At 37.2% G+C, this 20,598-nt stretch overlaps 1 protein-coding gene and 1 long non-coding RNA gene across 7 annotated transcripts in view; both read left to right on the top strand.

Moving 5' to 3' along the window:
• Positions 1-3,604, top strand: part of METTL15 (methyltransferase like 15) — a 92,869-nt gene extending 89,265 nt beyond the window's left edge. For 4 of the 6 annotated variants that reach the window (XM_042837226.1, XM_042837223.1, XM_042837224.1 and 1 more), the window contains exon 6: positions 2,055-3,604. In XM_042837226.1, coding sequence (XP_042693160.1) covers positions 2,055-2,500 — 446 coding nt within the window. In that variant the 3' untranslated portion in view covers positions 2,501-3,604. Of the gene's footprint in view, positions 1-1,782; positions 1,949-2,054 lie in introns of all 6 variants that reach the window. The other 2 variants (XM_042837227.1, XM_042837228.1) reach the window with 2 other exon arrangements.
• A 1,447-nt stretch (positions 3,605-5,051) lies between these two features.
• The window catches only part of LOC122170422, a 92,305-nt gene continuing 76,758 nt past the window's right edge, over positions 5,052-20,598 (top strand). Inside the window, exon 1 of the long non-coding RNA XR_006171755.1 lies at positions 5,052-7,942. This is a non-coding gene — a long non-coding RNA (uncharacterized LOC122170422). The remainder of the gene's footprint in view (positions 7,943-20,598) is intronic.

Below are 20,598 nucleotides of genomic sequence, written 5' to 3'. Positions count from 1 at the left end.
AATCAATAAGCACTCAGTTTTGTACCAAAATTTCATCCTGTACTCTTGTGAGTTGACTTCATTTTTATCTGTAATACTTTTGGAAGCTGGAATATGCTTAGAATATCAGAAATATATTCAAAATTATTCACAGAAAGCTAGCAGTATTTCTTAGAGAATATTTAGGCTGCTAAAATAGACTATTAAAATACAACAGTGAAAAATGCTGTGGGTCTACTTTTAGAGGTGAACACCAGCTATGGATAGTAACAGTCCAAAATGGAAAGTGTAAAACTGATGCTCTTGACGTCACAGCTGTAAATTTTTCAGCAAGTTGCAAGAGAAAGGAGTTTCTGGATAAAAGTGGTAGAATAGTACAAGTTAGGTGGAAGGAAAAATAGAGTGCATTATAAGCCAACTACCTTGTTAGTAGGAAATACTAACTTTTTCATTCAAGTTATGGCTGTTTTCAGTATAGTGAACACAGGCTTGGTTTTGGAAGTGCAGAGAAAAGTGTGAGGTATGTTTTCAATTTTTTTAAAACATAGGCTTGGAAGAGGGAAGAAACAGACTTGTTGCCTGATGTGATTTTCAAGTCTATGACATAGTCAAGAACCCATGACTTTTGTAGTTGAATTCAAAAGATACCGAAGTATCTGATGTGTCTGTTTTGAATTCTATCGAAGAAAAATTTTACTCTGACTGAAACAGGTCTTGTGGAGAATGCAAAACCATGTATGTTTAGTCATTTAGTGAATGCAATTGCAATATGTGTGTCCTGATGTATTTTTTCAATACATTATAGTCCGATTTTTGACCCTGGCATTTCTGAGCAAACTCCTTGTATTTGTAGCTATTAGTTGCCCGTTTGAAGAAAATAGTTTCTCCATTACATTATCAATTACTTGGTTACTTGGTTATGAACTACAATTACTTCAAATCCATTACTTAATAATTTTGTAGTTTAGTACTGGAATGGAATTAAGGCTTTTTAATACATACGTGATGTATTTTTCTTATCTTTAATGGACCCTCTTCTTTGGAGAAGTAATTATTTCCGTTTGTGCTTCTATGACTTCTGCATTTACTTACATAATAGATTATAAGTTTACTCAGGTTTCACAGATCTTGTAGGCTCTTGTACTTTTTTTACTTTGATCCATCGTATCTCCAGTTCTCTGCTCTGTACTTTGATAATGAAGGTTCAAGCCTAAAATACATCAAATGAGGCTATATTAGAGTTTCCATCAAATTTTCAGTCTCTTTATAAAGAGATTTGAATAACTCATGAGATCTCTGGGGAAGGTCAAGAACAGAGTTTCTGGAGTTTAGTGCCACCAGTGTCACCTAAGCTGGTGATTTTTCTTCTGAGTAACTCTCACCTTGGCGTGTTCTGCTGTGTCAAAAATTGGCAAAGTTAGCTGCATTTTCTAAGTTTCTTAAGGTCCTTTCATGAACATTTGAAGGAGCACTGGTTTAGTGAGCATGAATTTTTGCCTCCAAACAAGAATGTCTCTTTCAAGCTTTTAAGTAAGTAATTGAAAAATACTTACCGTTAGGTGAGTTGAAATGAAAACACTGTTTTCATTATATCTCTGCGTGAAAATATATGAATTATAAGCTGGAAGGCAACAGTTAAAAATTAGTGTCCATCTTTTTTTTTTTTTTTTGACTTGCCTTAAAAGAATGAAATGAATTGTCACGAACTGTAACTACACTTTGGTGTAGTGTTGACTACACCAATGAGTTGGAAGATGTAGGGTTTATCTAGCCATCTTCATTTGTTCCCTATTTTGGTTTCAGCTATCGTTTTGCGTTTTAACTTGAAGCATTTGAGGAAGCAGCTCCAGTGGGTTATAGGAAAACGTGCAAGCCAGCTCAGTGTAATAGGGTTTACTTTCAGGAAAGGGGATCTAAAGCAGAAGATAATTATGCATTTAAAAGAAGGAAGCTCACCCAGGGTTCTGTGGTAAGTACGCACTCCTTTAAAGTCATCGTGTATACATGGCTTAATGTCAGAATAGCAATGTGGAAATAACAAAATTGTGACATGTGCCTTTTCAAATGTATGACAGGTGCTTTTCCAGCATCAGCATTGTATGCACGAAAAGATCTGCTTCAGAGACCTACACACATTGCTACCAAAACTTTCCAAGGTCTACGAATATTTGTGAATGATGAGCTTCATGAACTCATAACAGGGCTGAAGACAGCTGAGAAGTTTCTAAAACCTGGAGGTCGTCTTGCAGCCCTCTCGTTTCACTCACTAGAAGATCGTATCATCAAACGTTTTCTTCATGGAATAGGCATGACAGAAAAGTACAATCTTGGCTCAAGGCAGAAGATAAGACGGGCTCTGAAAAATTGCTCCAAGGAAGAAGATACACAAGAATTCCCCCATGGAAAATCCAACTCAAAGTGGACTTTTATACAGAAAAAAGTTCTCACACCCCAGGCCAAGGATATTCTAACAAACCCAAGAGCGAGATCGGCCAAGCTAAGAGCTGCTATTAAACTCTGAAATAAAGATGAATCATCATATAATTGTATCATTTCCTACAGTTTCATTTTCTGGAGGACTAACTGGACAGATAACATCAAACAGAAAAATCAAGTGGAAAAGGCTGTTAAAAAACATGTTTCCCATCATTGTACTTGTTTTTTATTAGGGTGTAAAGTAGAAGATCAAAAGGTAAAGTTATAAAATAAGTAAAATAAGTTGCATGAGTGGGTGTTGCTGATTATACAAAATGTTTATCTTTAAAAAGGACAAAAACTAAAGCTTTTATAAACTGGTTTTGATATATTTAAAATATTTCCTTTAAACTCAACTCAGAACTCTGACACTTCCAGTCTAAATTCAGTAGCTGATTGAGATGGACATGCTTTTATGGCTGGTGATGTCATACAACAGAGTCAACTGACTGTCCTAACCTAGTATATTTTTTTAAGCTAGCTGAAGAACTCACGATATAAAAAATTATTGATGTATAAACCTGTGTCTGTTGAGTTGTTGAATTAACATCTGTATGACAGTAGCTTGATCTTGCATAAATTGATATCATAACCTTATGCCTAATCCAGGAATTTATGAATGATCTCTTACCTCTGTTAATAAGAAAGTATTTACATGATAGCCTGGTTATTTAATGTTTATTGATTTTAAATAATGAATAGGTTTTGAGAAAAAAGGTACTTCAGAAGGCCTCTGTATTGCATTTGGACATTATAAGCAGAGAGCAAACAGCAGGAAGATTTGTACTAGATAATTTGAAGTTATTCCTGTAGTCCTAAATTCTGCGCATAGGTCAAGTAAAAGTTTGATGTGTTGATGAAATTATTACTAACCAGCCTATTCTGACTCCTCCAAAGTATTCTCCTTTGCAGATGATGTTTTAATAAGAGTTATTGTAGGTAAGCAGTGAGTTCTATTTTATAAGTGAACTGCTAAAGCCAGTTTCCTACTTGGATAGCATACTAACTAGTAAATTGGTGATATATTTTTGATTAAGATAAAATGAATTGGATTTAGCTGTAGATTTGTACTGTATTGTAAAAGTTCATTGCTGTTGCTGTTTTTGCATGTTAATAATGATTACATAATAACATGTTTCAACTTATTTGACCTCTGACTCATCTTTGAAGGAAAAAAAAAGTCCTTATTTGAATATTTGAATAATAAAATCTATAGCAGGATACCATTTGCAGAGAAGAGACTGGAGACTAGCAGAGAGAATAAGAAAATGCAGTATTTGACTTTGAGCTAAATAATTACTTCACTAGCTTTCAGAAGAACACTGGATCATTCCAGACTTGACTTTCATCAAGCATCCTTTTCACATTGCTTACTTCTCTGGAGTTTTTTAGGATTATATTGATACAAACAAATAGGAATTTAGATTAACCACCTATAACGTTCATTAAATACTTGAATATTGTTTAATTCTTTGATAAAGCTTGGTCATGATAACATAGATTAGTAATGTAAAACACCAGGTGAATGATGATGGGCACTTCTGAAATTTCAATATTTTCACTACTTTCGTTATATGTATTATTAAATATTAAGTACAACATTCCACTACAAATATCATTTGATGTTGACATCTTAGAGACAACAGATGTTTGAATGAAAAAATGTCTATTTAAGGTAACATTAAATATAAATGGTGAAATTATTTTTAGTTTAGGTTCTATATTGAAATGTACTCCAATTGTAGGTTGGAAAAATTGCGTTTCTGCTATAGGCTTAGAACAGTTACAGTGCACTGCTATGTGCTTCAGGAACGTGCTTCAGGGCAAGACCTGCCAGTTGTGTGCACATGGATCCTAGAAACTATATGAAGACATTAAAACTTTATCTTTGGTGAAGGTTGCAATTCCTTTTAGGTTGGAGTTGCACAATCATGGAAATGCATCAGTTACTGAGCTCTTGTCTGTAGAGGATTGGTTTCATTATTCTCAGTGTCTCTTCACCAACCCAAGGTGAAGCCTTACTGGACCTGGTGCTCACCAGTGCAGAGGAGAGCATTAGAGAGGTTAAGATGGGAGGCATCCTGAGCCAGAGAAGGACCATTAAGATGATCAGGGGCCTGGAGCACTATGGCTGGCTGCTATGAGGAAAGGTTGAGGGAACTGGGCTTGTTTAGCCTGGAGAAAAGAAGGCTCTGGGGAGACCTCATTGTGGCCTTCCAATACTTGAAGTGAGCGTATAGACAGGAGGGGTAACAGCTGTTTACAAGGGTGGATAGTGATAGGACAAGAGGGAATAGTTTGAAACTGAGACAGGGGAGGATAGGTTGGATATTAGAATCACAGAATCACAGAATCACCCAGGTTGGAAGGGACCTCAAGGATCATGTAGCTCCAACCCCCCTGCCTAGCAGGGCCACCAAACATACACATTCAGATCAGGTTGCCCAGGACCCCGTCCAACCTGGCCTTAAACACATCCAAGGACGGGGCATCCACAACCTCCCTGGGCAGCCCGTTCCAGGGCCTAACCACTCTCCTTGTATAGAACTTCCCCCTAAGGGAAAGGGGAAGTTTTTCACTCAGAGGGTGGTGAGGTACTGCAGGAGTTGAAAGTAGATGATCATTGTGGTCCTTTTCAACCCACGCCATTCTATGATTCTGTGATTCTTCACTTTCAGCCTTGAACTTTCAATAAGAAAAGTCCTCGAATTTTAATTTCTGTGTGCCAGAAAATAGAACTTTCTTTTTCCTCTGAAAAACTTCTGGTTATTCTTAGTTAAAGTATTCTGATATTTTTAAACCTTGCTTCTGTTTAGTTGGTGAAGTTATATTATCTGAAGGATATTAAGTTTTTATATTTTTTTTCAGGATACTTGCACACATAGCATATGTTGAACTTTCCTAACGTATGTGGTTCATGTCGTGGAATTAAATTTGACTGTTGTTGTTGTTTTAACACAATCAAACACAGTATTCATGAATGTGACGGCATCTGTTGGAAAATCAGTCTTAATGAAAATTAAATCCTGCTGATACAAATTTTAGATAATTTCTAAAAAAAATAAAAAATAAAAAAAAAAATTGCCAGTAAAGTTGAGTGATATTCAGTTTAAAATAGCAAAATGCAAGGCCATACATGAAAAGCAAGGAAGCAAAAACTGTAGCCTGTATTGACAAAGATAGTGGCAGTACCCCATGGTACTGTATGTAGTGGGCAGAGCAAAAATGGCTGATATGTTCGATACTTGTAGAACAGCAAATTTTATCATGTAATATCAAATAGAATCTATGAAGGTAGTGGTAGTAGAAAGATGGTGGTGTTGCCAAGGAATGGGTACGTGCAGAACGTGTTGCCAGAATATATCTGTTCTTGTTAGTACTTCAGAAGAATTTGGGAAAAAAATCTGCTATCAGGACTATTCTTATGCATTGTAAATGTACTTTATTTTGAAAAGTATTTTAAAAATCTGACTCAATTATTTAATCCAATGGAATTCAAAGAGTTGATAAGCAAGAAGGTAAGATTTTCATTGTTTCAGAATGTGAACGGTTAATAATATATTGTTCAACTAATATAAAGAATTAATATCTTTTTTATGTGTTACAATTGAGTAGTTTCTCAGTATTTTTATAGTCACATCTACTGAGATTGGTACTTGACTGGGAAAAACGTGTGTCAGAAATGTGAGCTTTGGTATAGATGTGTTGTGGTATTTGGCAGACAGACGATTGGAAGAGAGGGATCTTACTGTGAATGGAAAATATAGTTATTTCTGTACACTCTATTAACAAATGGCCATCCTCTAATAGCAAGTGTTGTATAAGGCTTTGCATGCTGCTTTCTGGACTAACATTTCTATTATTATTACTGGTTCACGTAGTAATTTCCTGTAATGCTGCTGTTTATATTGGAAAAGACATGGTATTAATTAGAAAGTTTATACTCTAAGGAGTGTCACAGCACCACGAGGAAGGAAGTGTGAGGATGTTTGCCCTGAGGTAAGGAGACACGTGGAGGTGAGCTGGTTGTGACAAGCAGTCCTAGATGCAGATTGTTGGTGATTTAATTTGATTAATTAATCTCAGTTTTGACTCATTATTTGGAGTATCAGTGTACAAAAGCACTTGTGACAAATGAGAAGAACTTGAAGAACCAGAGAATAACAAAACCCATAAGCCAGTTTGTCACGGTCCTGCCTAATGTCTTTAGCACAAGTATTAAAGAGTTCAGACCTGCTTTTCTCATGTCTCCAAAATCTCTCCGGTAAGGGCTGTTTTCACAGGATCACAAATTCTGTTTGATGGATTGTGGGTCTTTATAGCCACACATGTATTTTTTTGATGTGGAAGTTGTTTAATAGCAATTAGTATGCTATTACAAGTCTTTCAGAATTAAATATGGAGGCCTTTTTACACCTGACATTTAGTACAATTAAAGCAGGATTTTTGGGGATTAATTAAAACTGCAGTGTTGTAATAAACATTGCAAAAAAATTGAGTGAAAGTAGAATGGCATCTGCCCTTCCTCTCCTCACAGACCTTGCGGAAGATACAAGAAAAAAAAGCATTTAATCAGATTGTAAGAAGGAAGCTGTGAAATCGAACACCTTAGAGGAAAAAAAAAACACACTTTATGGCGATGTTAAGTAAGTTAACTTGACATTTTTAATAAAATTTCACACACATGTATGCAATATTTTATCACTTTTTTCATTCACTTTTTCCTGCTTTAGGATAAGCAGCAGTGGTGAGATAGCTCCATGTCTCTACATGGAGGCATGATTTCTAATGCACAATCAGCAGTAATGGGGGAAGACACGTGCTTTTAAATCCAGCTCTGTATATTCTTACCTTTGTGTACTTTGTGGTTAGAACTGTGTCTGTCTGTGAATGGAATGTATGCTAGTCTCAAGATTAATGAGAAGAAAAGGCTTTTCTTTTTTTCAGAACTCAGTAACCGTCAATCTGACTTTATTAAACATAGCAAACTACCTAAGAAGCATTAAGTGCAGATGACAAACTGTGCTTTCTGATACCTTTCACATCTCCAAAACAGAAACACTGGAATACTTGTTCGTGGAAGTGTAAGCTAAAAAAAAAACCAGACAAAACAAACAGCACATGATTGGTTGGTGACATTTCTTACTATTCTCATGTTTTTAACAAATAAAATATTTTCATTATCTCTTATTCTTTAGGAAAATCACATCTTTGCTAGTGTTTTTAAAGCCTAGTTTGATTGCCTACAGTGTTCAGACAAAATCTAGAGATATTATTAAATTTACAATGTTTGTGAACTTAAATTCAACACTTTGTTTATAGCTGTCTCTTTAAAGAGTAAAACTGGAGATACAGCTCCCTCTGTCTGCCCTGGGAATACCTATGCTTTGTTTTTTTTGTAGTGCACCTACGAATGAGCAGAGTAACAGCACATTCAACATGGGGATACAAGGCAAAAAGATGTGGAGAAGTGTTGTTTCTTTTACAGGTCAGTAGTTGTTTCCAGTTACACTAACTGCAGTTTTCAGAGAACAAAGGCTGTGAAGGGGCGAATTCAAACAAACTTACTCTCAAATATACATTATTATGAGAGCAAAATGTAGATATGAATAAAAATTATTGATATTCATTAGCTCCCATACAATTTGTTTTGTTGACATGAACTAAAAAAGAGTTCTACGCTGGTGGAAAAATCTGCATAAAATGTGAAAGCTTAGGAGATAGGATAGATACTGAAATGAAAATAAATTATGGTATATAAATCAACATCTTAGAATTCATGTATGACATAACTGAGTGAATACTTAACTTCCACTGCTATTTGTTTACATGTCACGTCAGCTTGAGTGTGTGGATGCGAGTCTGGCAAAGGAAATGTAATCTGCTTTTCGGGTTTAGCTGGTTTGTGGTTTGTATTTGCACTTATCATACAGTAGAGCTCAGGGAAAATCACTACTGTGTTTATGATGATATTAGAACCTTATATTAGCTGTGAGTATATTAAGAATGCTAGCAAAGTTATATCACAAGTCGATAACTATAAAAATAACTGCAAGAAACCAAATAATCTTGAAGCATGGTGCTATAACTTGTGTGCCAAAGTGTGTGAAATACTTAAGAATAACTTGGCCACTAACAACATAGGCTAGAAAACCTTATTTCAAACTATTTATTATGCTCATTTCTACACGCCCTTCTTGTAACTTATTTTTCTCCTTTTAATCAAAATTAATTTGATGCTTAACAAAATCTCTCATAGACTTTACAAAGAACCGAAATGGTACGTATTGACAGCCCTGGCTGATAAGTATTTGAAAATGAGGATATCGTAACAACTGTTTCATACAGTACAAAATATATATTCTCAAGAGTAATGACACAGGCATGCCTGTTAATACACGCACAGTCTGAGAGCCTAATCTTGCAACCTTTACTTATGAGAATAGTTTTATTAAAATTAATATATAATTTCTAAATGTCCCATTTCTTGGAAGTCGTAATAGGGATGTGAGCTGAGATGTCGGGGGTAGGCAATGAGAGATGAGGTTGTGGAGGTAAGTCCAACACTCTAGTAGGTGAGCTTCTATTGGAAGCTGAATAGGCTTGGTGCTCTACCAAACAGAGTCTGCTGAGTATGGGGCAGTCCACACTAACTGGATTAATGCAATGCTGCCTAAGAAGTTACAATAATGATGAATTAACAAACTTCTTGATATAGAGGCAGATCCACTGGTGTATCTGAGATTTCATTTCATAAGGGCTTAGTAATAGTGACAGTGGGTTTCGGGTATGAAAAAAGGATTTTAAAAGATTGGAATTGAAGCTAGTTTTTAGGTCACTCCAAAAGTAATGCCTCCTACTTACTTCCATGGAAACTGTAACAGATACAAAGAGCACTACAACATTTTATAGAACAAATCTACAAATCGGTTACAAAATGCTGTTTTACAACACATTCAACACCATGAGCTATGCTTTTTCACCTGATGAAAAAGATGATGAAGAAGATGAACAAGAGCTTGCATACCATGATCCTACAATCTTCACCAGCAGAAGTCACCCATTGTTGCTTTTGCTGCTGCTGAAATGCACCACCCACCTCCTTTCTGTGCTCACATCCACTGTTTGATCTCCATAAATGTTCAGCAAGTATCAATGAATGTCCATTTTTTCCACATGGGGAAGTTCAGTGACACCCTTTTACTTCATCTGCACTTCCATGTCAGATGCCATTTTGTCAGGCTGCTCCTCTGCTGCTGTCTGTCACATAGCAACAAAATGTAGTGAAATACTGGTGGGAAGGTTCATCCTCTACTGCCATAGAAGATCTGCCTCTGACGTCATGGGCTAAAATTGTAACATAGGAGGCATTACTTTCAGAGCAGTACTGGGGCTGGAGCAGCTCTGCTATGAGGAAAGGTTGAGGGAACTGGGCTTATTTAAACTGGGCTTGTTTAGCTTGGAGAAGAGAAGGCTGCGGGGAGACCTCATTGTGGCCTTCCAGTGCTTGAAGGGAGCGTATGAACAGGAGGGGGGGGAACGGCTGTTTGTGAGGTGGATGGTGATAGGACAAGAGGGAATGGTTTGAAACTGAGACAGGGGAGGTTTAGGTTGGATATGAGGAGGAAGTTTTTCACTCAGAGGGCGGTGAGGCACTGGCACAGGTTGCCCAAGGAGGCTGTGGATGCCCCATCCCTGCAGGCATTCAAGGCCAGGCTGGATGTGGCTCTGGGCAGCCTGGGCTGCTGGTTGGTGACCTGCACACAGCAGGGGGTTGGAACTGGATGAGCGTTGTGCTCCTTTGCAACCCAGGCCATTTTATGATTCTATAGTTCTATGATCTTAAAGCCCTCGTTTGACTATTTGAGTTTACCTTGATATCTGTTGCTGTCATTAGATGAAAAACATGCACTTCTCCTCTTAGTTTGAGTTGAAGAATGAGATGTCCGGCTCACTTCACTGTCAAAGAAAAGATCAGTTATTTCAGTCCTTTCCCATTTGTGAGAAAGCTGCCACATGATCTTTGCTTTTCAGGCCACAGTAAACTCTAGTAACACAGGACTAGTTGATAGATCTAAATCTGCAGATATAGAAGTGGAACAAAACTTACATAAGTATTTGGAAACAGTATACTGTGAATTCTCTGTTTCCTTAAATTAGAAATAGGTACATAAGCTTTATTTCTCAACACCAAGTACAGTTTTAAAGATGTGTTGCCGTCATAGATTTAAAAGTTAAACTTTCAGGACCCTCTAAGACAATCCTGAGCACTGAAGCAATAGGACATTGGAATACAATTGCGTCCGACTTGACTAAATCTGCAAGGATTGTTCAGTGATGTGGAAACTGAGGAATACCTCCAGCAGTGCACAGTGCAATTGGTTGTTGTGTAATCTAAAGTTGCCTTGGGTGTGATGAAGATTGAGGGTTATTGGTGGGGAATCATTTTATCGTTCTCAGAATACTGCACGTGGCTGGTTTGGGGCAGGTTTCATTTGAGGGGTGGTGTTATACCATCTACAGTGGGGAGAATTGTTTAATTTCAAAGATAGATCTTCAGGAATATCACTTTCACCGATTAAGTTCTACATAGAATTTAAATTGCCTGAGTCATGTTTCCATTTTTTCCTCAAATTGTGCTACACAGGTGGGCAGTTAGCAACTCTGACCCAGTGTTAAATTCAGCAGCCTGAAAAGTTCTAAGGCTTTAAAGTATCACTGGGAGAAAACTTGAGAAGCATCAGAATGTGTGGCTAGTACCCAGTTTGCTTGTGGAGGCTGCCTTTAATAATTATTATCTCCATTAGCATTCAGCACAGCTACTACTGCTTTTCTGAAGCCCAGTGGGGGAAATGGGTAAAAAAGACTTGTGGTTCACTAGTTGCCTTTCCAGTGCATGTTGTACCAGCATTTTGTGCAAGAGCATGAAAATGTCATTTTGCTTTGTTTCAGCAAAAAGCTTAGATAACATATGCAGGTGTGAAGAGCTGTTATATGCCTGAATGTTGCATGAAAGGCCAGGACTTTGCATCAAGAGAATTGGCCCCTTGCTGTCATTTTGCTTTGAATAAAGAATTAGCTATAATGAAGACTGTAATCACTTAATATGTTTTTAATAACTAATTTAATTAAACCTGTGGGGATAGCATATTAATCCTGAAAATAAAAGCAGGTCAGTTAAACGAGAGCTGTTAATGTTGAACAGAACAAACCCAGACCTTGTTGGACAAAATTTATTGGCTTTATAGTGTGTTACGATGACTGTTGCATTTGGGCCAAAGCAACTGTGTCTGTTATGCTATCCTTTTCTTGACTCTGTACCAGCTTGGCTTTTCATCTGATGTTCTCCTTAGCACCATTTCAGTTGACTTACAACCATGTTAAAGTATCATTAAGTTCTAGCTCATCTTCCACCTTTAATTGCTTTCTTGCCAGTGTATGTGATTATCAACTCTTTAACAATTTTTTTTTACATTATCCATCTCTTCAGAATTATTTAAAATAGTTGGTGATGAGCAGCAGTGGAACATGCAAGCAATATTGAATTTATTTATTTTTTTAAAGTTGACGTGTACAATTTTGGCAAATAGTGTAGTAGGCTTTTTCATCTGGGGAAATAAAGACTGTTAGAATCCAGAACTATTTAATGGAGACTGGCAAAATAACCAATCTCCAGCAGCATGCCAGCAACTACTTGTCACTTCTGAGTTTAATCTACAAGAGGATTCATCATCTGTGGCAGATGTCTGTAAATACACAAATCTATTGATCCAGTACTCATTTTCTGCAGAAATGTAGCTGGCAAGGATGTTTACATCTCCATGCTGAATGTAAAGCACGTTACCTTATCTGTTCAGAGAGGAAAAATCAAAAAGGAATGTAAGGGGTTTGTGTGTGTGTGCACATGTTGTTGCATAGCAGAGGTTAATAGGCTGGGAATGTATGATTTCTTTATTACCCTTGATTCTTTTCTATCATCTACACTCATCAATAAATAAATAAGTTAATTAAAAAGCTGCTTCCAAGGGACAGAATACAAATCCCTAAGATGTATCAACACTTCTGACGAAGATTTAGCCTCTGGCTTAAAAGATGCATAGGGTTATGGATGGTTGAAAGCTTCAATCGCTTTTACTTTGAGAACGAGCCGAACAAACAGCAGTAGTTAATGAATGGTGCAGCGTCCCACCAGAAGCTGTTTGGCCAGAACAGGTGAGGTGAAAATCCTGGCTACAGAAATGCCCCAAATTTCATCGGCCTGTTTAATAATGACCATAATATTTTTTGAAATGTTCCAAATAATTAGGATATATAAAAAATATTCATCATCTAATTAAATGCACATAGGAAATTCTTTCTGATGTTCAACTAGGAGCTTCTGAAGTGTGAGTATGTGTACCCGCATGCAGAAATGAGTATATTACTTAATGTTTTTCATACATAATTAAAAATATTTTACTTACCATTCACAGTTCTGTTTTTATGACCTCTCTTTTCTGTGTTGCAAGCTCCCTGTGACTGCCTTGCTCACCCAAAGGTTCTAATCATTTCTTCTTCTCATTTGCTACCACAAATATCCTTTGCTGATGCTACTGTTGGGGGAGCTGCTGTTCTGAAACACAGAAAAGTATTCTGTGACCTGTGTATTCTCCCTGACCTGTGTAAAGTTGGTGTGCAAACAGGTATACTTGTGCTCAAATGCTCCTTTTAGGAGGCTGCTGAGGAATGTCCTGTGTTTTGGGGAAGTAGGTGGTCAGAGAATCTGAATGATCAAATGGTGAATTGTGTATGATGTTCAGGAACAACTGGTACTTGCAGATTTCCAGCTCCAGTGGAAGCAGAGGGCACAAAACTGTCCTGCAAGGCAAGGCCAAGAGAGCAGGCAAGAAGAGGCACCAGCCTCCTTCTGTGTCCTCACCTGATTCTGCTCTTTTGCTTATAATCCGTGAGGCAAACTGGTGGGTATTTTGTTTGCTGTTGCTCATTTATCAGAAGGGGAGCAGATAGAAGGAAGGCTCTTTTGCAGTCATAGGTTTTTCAAAGGGACTGGTGAGCAAGTACTAACTTTTCTCTCTCTTAACAGATTATAAATGAAGTTAAATGTCTTCCTGACATCTCTAGGTGCACTTTTATTATATCCAGTGCTGTTTACTGCCAGAGGGGCAGATTTGTAGGCGCTCATGTTCAAGTGCCACCCAACGCTGTGGGCTGGTTTAATGAAATTAAATCTCTCGCCTCTGTGTGGCTGGCTGCTGCGATTCTTACTAAACACAAAAATGCATTTTGTGAACAATACATTAGGAAAGGAAATAATATCAATTTCTTATTAAGCTTTGCTTACAAAGAATTGAAAAGGTTTGAAAGCTTGAACTTATTTAAAATCTATTTGGAATGTTTTTGTTGGGCGTTTGATCGCTCAGGATGTTTAAGCCTATGCAATGAATGAATATTAGCTAATGTGAACAGCCATGGAGAGAAGCTGCTACTTTTTTTCCACAAGAGTTAATACATACTCATTGATAAGAGTGTAATTTTGCCTACTTCATTTCTTAAAAGAAATCAAAGAAGAAAAATGAAGCTGTAATAGCCGCAAAAGACAAAGAGTGGGTGATTGGTTCCTATTATTTTCCTTTTTAATATGAACATCAGCCCTACGGATTCATGATTCAGTTTAATAATTTCTTTCCATTTAATCTAAGTGACTGTTTAGGGAAAGATTTATTTCCTTGAAGATTAGTTCATGAGTGGGTTTAATACGTTCTTGCAAAAATATACTTTTGCTTTCTCTTACAATCATGGAAGAGAACAAAACACGTTTCATTAATTACATCTTTCTTTCTTTAAGCTTAGGCTTCAAAATAACAAGTCTGTTTCCCGTAAAGCTCCAGGTATCTCCATTTAAATGAATTAAGTGTATGTGAAAATAGTTACAGTTTCTGTGTCTTGTATAAACATGACCCATTAATAACAACCCACCTGCCACAGGTTTTTCTAGTACATTATAATTAAGTTCATCCTCTTATCAGAGGGGGAAATGCAGTTCTTGCTTCAAGGAAATACCTACTGAAAGGCAAACCATCCCTCAAAGTGGTGCAGATTATTCTGGAATTAGTAGAAAAGCTACACACCTCATCTGTGCTGCACTATTAACAGGTTACTTGACATTTCAAAAGACCTGACATGGAAATATGGTACTGCAGTGTCATGAAGTTGCTGCTAAGTTGTGTGTGAGTTAATATGAAAGCAAGTTTAGTGCTAACCAGACTGCTGTGGCCAGAGCATGCCACATGGGCAGAGTCTCTGGGCTTGGTTCTCAGGTCAGATCCTGCCTCCTTGCTGGCTCACAGCAAGTCAGTTAAACTGGGATGTTCTAGTGTGGAGCTTAGGAAATTAGGCACTGAAGTTTTGCATGGCTTTGCAGAAATACTGAACGCCAGATCTTGAACAAAAATGAAATAGCAAACGCAGTACTTTTAAATTCCCTTTCCTTCCAGTGTTGGTTTAGGGAGGAAGAGGCGGTTTATGCTGTGCTTCATCTTTTTAATTAAATGATAGCCACAGTTTTTAGTCAATTCTGACCAGGAAAAAGTAGATCATATAGATCATAAATATGTTTAGATTTATGTATTTGTAAATACATAAACTCATCTGAATGGCATGCATATAGAAAAATGACATAAATCTTTATGAGCATAGCTGAAATACAGTTTCTGCTGCAAAGTTGTCATTGCACAGTCTCAGAATCATAGCTCTAGCTTGGTCTTTATTAGCCTGCTACTTGGTCTATAAAATAAAACATTCACCACATTTCTAATACAATTCTGGTTTATGTGAGTGTTAAATGCCTTCTGTTGGGTGAAGTATCAATTAAGCAATGAATTACAAGCTCATGTAATTTGTTTGAAATGGTGCTAATTACCACTGTAAGATCTTTATTGATGTTGAGATCTTTAGATGTAAACTGAAAGGGTAAACACCTCATGTTACAAAGATCAGCTTTCACATGGTGGTGTCTTTCAGCTGCTGCTTACCAGGAGCTGAAGTATTTCTTCTCAACTTATGTCTTTCCCCTATCCAAATCCTATCCCCCTCTGCTCCTCAGGTTACTGAAATAATGCAGAGCTTATTGGAAACTACCTTGCTCCTAGCAAGAATGCTACACCTTGTCAAAATGATGCGTGTTGTAAAACAAAGCATTTTCACTCAAATTGCTGAGGGAAATAAAATAGATTGTGTGTTGCAAAGCAAGCAAATCTTTTTTTGCATATTAAGTAGCAGAAAAGAAAATTCTATCGTTCTTTATCCCAAATGAAAATATAGGAAAAAATTGAACTTTTAAAAATATTTTTTTTAATTTGGAGGCTGAGGCAATCTTTCAATTTGCAGAGGTATTAATGACAATACAAAAAGCACTGCAATGGTAAACTGTCCTGTGGCTACAGATTTCCTCGCACTGAATGTTGTAGAGTTCTGGATGAGTTTTGTACTCATTTGCCTCAGCACTAAGTTGATATAGCTATGCTGTTTTAACGGCCTTGTGTAGAGGCAAAGATGTAGGTACACATATGCTTATGTTTTCTGTCTGTACATACACACAAGGAAATCATGCTCCGTTAATCAGCGTAACCATCCTTATACTCTTTGGGAAAATAAAGTCTTCATCTTCAGCAGGAAGAGGCCAGGCTGATGAGTGCTAATCTGCTCATTCATCAGGGTGCCTGCATATAAACACAGCCATCTTATCCCTTACATCAAATATTTTCCAAATGTATTTTCTTGTTCCCTACCTCATCAAAATCTGATCTTCGCATCCCACAGCCTTAGGCTCCTAGCTGTACAATGCTCCCCGCTGTAATAAGCACCACCTGCAAGAAAGGCACAGAGCATACCTGAAAAAGTGGAAAGGTGAGGTTTAATGGCAGAAGAGCTACTTCTGTAGGTTCGGACACCAACTTGTAAACTTTCAAATGTGAAAAGTGATAATGATTTGTACTTACCAGTCTGTTTATTAGAATGCTGTCTTGCAACTGTCTGCAGCTGATTGCCGAGTTGTTTGACTAATGAACAAGCACTGCAAAGAACAGTGATATTGAACTATAAGTATTTGAATCGTGGAAAGAGCAAGAGGGAGATATAAAGGAGGGGGAATTGAATAAATGAATCAAATAAATAAAAGCAAACTTAATGGGAAACTATAGTGTATTTTCCAAAGTATGTTTGGGGGTGGCTTTGCCAGGATTTTAAAAACTAAATTGGAAGAAATAACAACTTTCATGTAAAAGATTACTCTGTAGTGTCAGGGGAATGAACTGAATGAAGTCCATCTCTCATTTTAGGCTATTTGATTGTGTGGGAGCCACTCGATTAAGCTTTTTGTCTGATATATGTGAAATTGGAAAGAGATGGTAAATGTTGGTAGAATCACATGCTTTTCCCCTTCTCTCTCTTGTCCTCTGGCATCTATGGTATCCCGTTTTCTTATTTAGATTGCCAGTATTTCCCTTCTATGTCAAATTTAGAACTGCTGTGATGTCGGTACTGCATACTGTTGCTGTGTTGCGTGACTGCTGTATGAACGGGAATGTATGGCAGCAGGTGAACTTTTGCAGCTAAAATGACAATTGAAATGGAAAATGAAGTTCCTAAGCTCTGTTTACTTTGTCAGTGACCCTTAAAATACATTTATCTTATCTCTTGGAAGACATTTTAGTTTATATGCTACACAAATAGAACTATATTAAGTACAGCAAGAGTAACAAAGGCGGGCTTAGTTGTTTTCAAATTGTCTTCTGCAATGTACGTAACTCATATTTACATGTGAGTGATGCTGTGCGCAGACCTTCTGTGCTGCAGTACATCACCAAAGAAAAGTCCCGTGTTCTCCTCTCAAGAGCCCCCGATCTTTTTGGACCTGCAGAGAACTGTTTGTCCACAGCGCTGCTGCTGAGGAGTGTGTTGAGTCACACATCAAAAATGCAGGCTGTCCTCTCTGGGCTGAGTAGGCTCATATCAATTTTTCTTTCCTCCTGTATTACCTAATGATACACCAACTCTTTTCACAAAGCGTGCGTGACTCAAGGCTTCGCCATACTGCTGCCCCTGAACTATTCTTTTCTTTCTGAATCACAGCTCGGAGGCTTGGAAAGGATTTATTAGTGGAGACGCTTGTAAAGATCAAATTCTGAGGTACTTGTAATATGAGGTTCAGTTCTTAAAATGGCAGTTTTGTTTAAACAACTCTGTTATTAATGCACTGAAAATTTCATCTGGAAAGCTCTAGGGGTTTGGGTTTAAAAATGCCAAAGTGCAGAGTTTCTCTTGAGTCGCTTGGAACCACAAGATATATTTGAGAAGTGTATGGGATCCTTTCTCAATTTTTATGAGTCCAGAAGCACTATGTAATCAGCCTTCTAATCCTGACTTCCCAGCATTTCTAATTAGAAACAATGTGTTGAAGCAAAGCAAAGGAACAACTTGATTTCCAAAAATGGTTTTGATTTACAGACATTGAAAAAAATAGTGGAAATTAAATGCCCTGAGAATCCCTGCATGGTGTTACCTCCATTTTTAGGTGCTTCAGTAACAGACTCTTCTGGCGTGTTGTTACCTTTAGTTTTTGTTCTATCAGTTAGTAAATTTGGAAGGTGATTTCATGTGAATCACTGAGACTTTAAACAAGAGAAATAAAATGTGTTTCAGCCCATGTTCCTCTTAGGTTACAAACTGTTTTCCTGTAGGTTCTTGTCCTAGAAAGACAGTTTTCATAGCTTGACTTTGTTTGACGTAAGGAAGGAGAAATGCAATTCAAAGCAAAACAGCGGCTATTAAAAGATGACCTGAGTACTTTGGGGTAGATAAAGCTACTGTATTTTAAATTGGATCTTAAAGACCAACGTTTCCAGATTTTTCTGCCTGTCTTAGTTTCAAGACCATCTCTGTAGCAACTCAGCTTTGGTGTCTGAGGGACAAGCACGTGCGCAGACTATGGATTGGAAGCAAGAATATATGAGTTCTGTCCCAATGCCTAAGCTCTGCATTACCTGTCTGTAGGTGATCACCTTACCTAGCAAGAGTGAGGTAGCCAAGTACTCAGTGACTGTAATCCTTTGGATGGTGGAGAAAAGGAAGTCGGATGATTCTGTGGCTGTTGAGATCCAACAGTCAGAAAGGAAGATAGGAAGAGAAAACTACGAAAAGGCTGATAATAATCGGCCCTGTTTGTATCTACTTTTGTGTGGACAACTGCAGTGTGACAGTTGTTCCATTGGATAGCCCATCCCTCCTGGGATGCTAAGATATCCAGGCTGCAATAGCTTTCAGTCTGTATGTACCCAAGAGGCTGAGAGCGTTGGTTGATTTGTGTTGCTCATATGCAGGAGAGTGTATGATGGTATTTTTAGAGCTTGGATCTTGTCAGATTTTGGGGTCTTTGAATTGTCTTAAATACCTGGGACAGAAACATTCCTAAAACCCCAGAGATTAACCAGCTGTGGAAGAAAAATTAGTTCAGATACACATCTAAGCCTCGTTTAATTTTAGTCTAAGCTTCTGTGGAATTATTTTGTTATTTTTGGAATGTGAGACTTATCTTTAAAACGTAAATAAATTAGGACTTGGATGAAAATTCATTTGGTTAAATTTGAAACTCTCCAGTTTGATTGAAATCTGAAATGCATCATGAGAGATAAAAAATAATGAGTTTCTTAAAGTCAGTTGTATTTCTAAAGGTTATATGAGAAAGAAACTATATTTCTAAAGGTTTTTTTCTTTTAAAAAATGTATTCTCTGTTATACATAAGGAAAGGAGGGCAGAAATTTCAGTACAGTTTCTGACAGATCCTGTCAGTCATTGTAATATGCAGGAATATGCCTGGAGTAGAGAAGCCCTTTCACAGGAAGACTTATTCATGGAGGGATGACTAAGTGTACAGTAAGATGCGTAGACATGTAATGTTACACTAGAAGAGAATATTCCACTTTTAACTCACCCCTTCGGTCAGAACTAGAGGTGTGCAGTCACTCGAAAGGCTGTTCTAGTGCAAGAGAAAATTGAACCAACCGTTGAGGAATTCTCCAGCCCTAGGCAAGACTGTATCTAGGTAATTTCTTCACAAACACATTCCTCATATGCTCAGAGAGGCTGGAACAATGATGTCTGTTTTTTCCAAAACTAAATTTTCCTGTTTCTGAGTCCACTAAGAGTGGCATCAGCATGGATTCTGCATTCCAGTCTTGCTGGCTGTACTCAAACCTCATAAGGAAGACTTTGAAGATAAAAAGGATGTTCAAAGGCTTCTAAGATATTTTCAGATAAATCACTAACTAACTGAATTATACTAATGACTTAGTACTGCATATTTTAGCATAATCCTGCACCAATGGATTGCCCCAGTTTTGTGCTGATGCCCAACTCTGCTTAGGATCAGCTAAAAAATCAGAAAAAAATTATTTCTGAATTTCATATTTCTCTTCATTGTCTTCCTCAGGTCAAAGGCTTTTTCTACCACAACCAGGGTTTTTCAACTCATTGTTTATTTCCTTTGTTATACCAGTTATACCATTGTTATAAGCAGTTTCATGTTCTGGTGCACACATCCGTATTTGTGTATCTGGTAGTGTTGCATAATGTTCTTTGTGTTATTTAAAGTCTATAACTTTTTAGAAACTTCTGTTTCATCTATTAGCATTAAGCTGTTAAACTGTATTTTCATAATGATTTTTTTTCCTTCTGTTTTTTTGTTGTTGTTTGTTTTTTTGTTTTTGTTTTTCTGTTATTTTGCATCCTGGCACAGCAAGTTACCATTTCTGACTTCACCTATTCTTAAAGGTTGTTGATTTTTTTCTATTTGTGATAGCTGAGCAATGTCATTGTTCAGCTTTAATGTTTGCTTTCGTATTCTCTTCAAAGATTCAGGAGTAAGGTTGCCATGTGGTAAATGCTATGGAAAACTGAGCTCCTGTTCACAAGCAATTTTTCAATTTCATATATATTTTTTTCATCTGAATACTTTTTTTTTTTTTAATCTCCATCTTATTTTCCAGCTTGTAGACCTGAGACTAGGATTCCCATCTCTGTTAAATCTGCTTGTAGAATAAGTAAAAAGTATCAACGCTCTTTCAGAACCGGAGCTAGGAATTACTTGG

The sequence above is a fragment of the Centrocercus urophasianus genome, unplaced genomic scaffold, assembly GCF_019232065.1.
Source record: "Centrocercus urophasianus isolate 14NV4802_14NV808 unplaced genomic scaffold, USGS_Curo_1.0 seq_7, whole genome shotgun sequence".
NCBI classification, from domain to species: domain Eukaryota; kingdom Metazoa; phylum Chordata; class Aves; order Galliformes; family Phasianidae; genus Centrocercus; species Centrocercus urophasianus.
The sequence above is the reverse complement of the archived record's forward strand: the minus strand, read 5'-3'. Positions and strand labels throughout refer to the sequence as shown.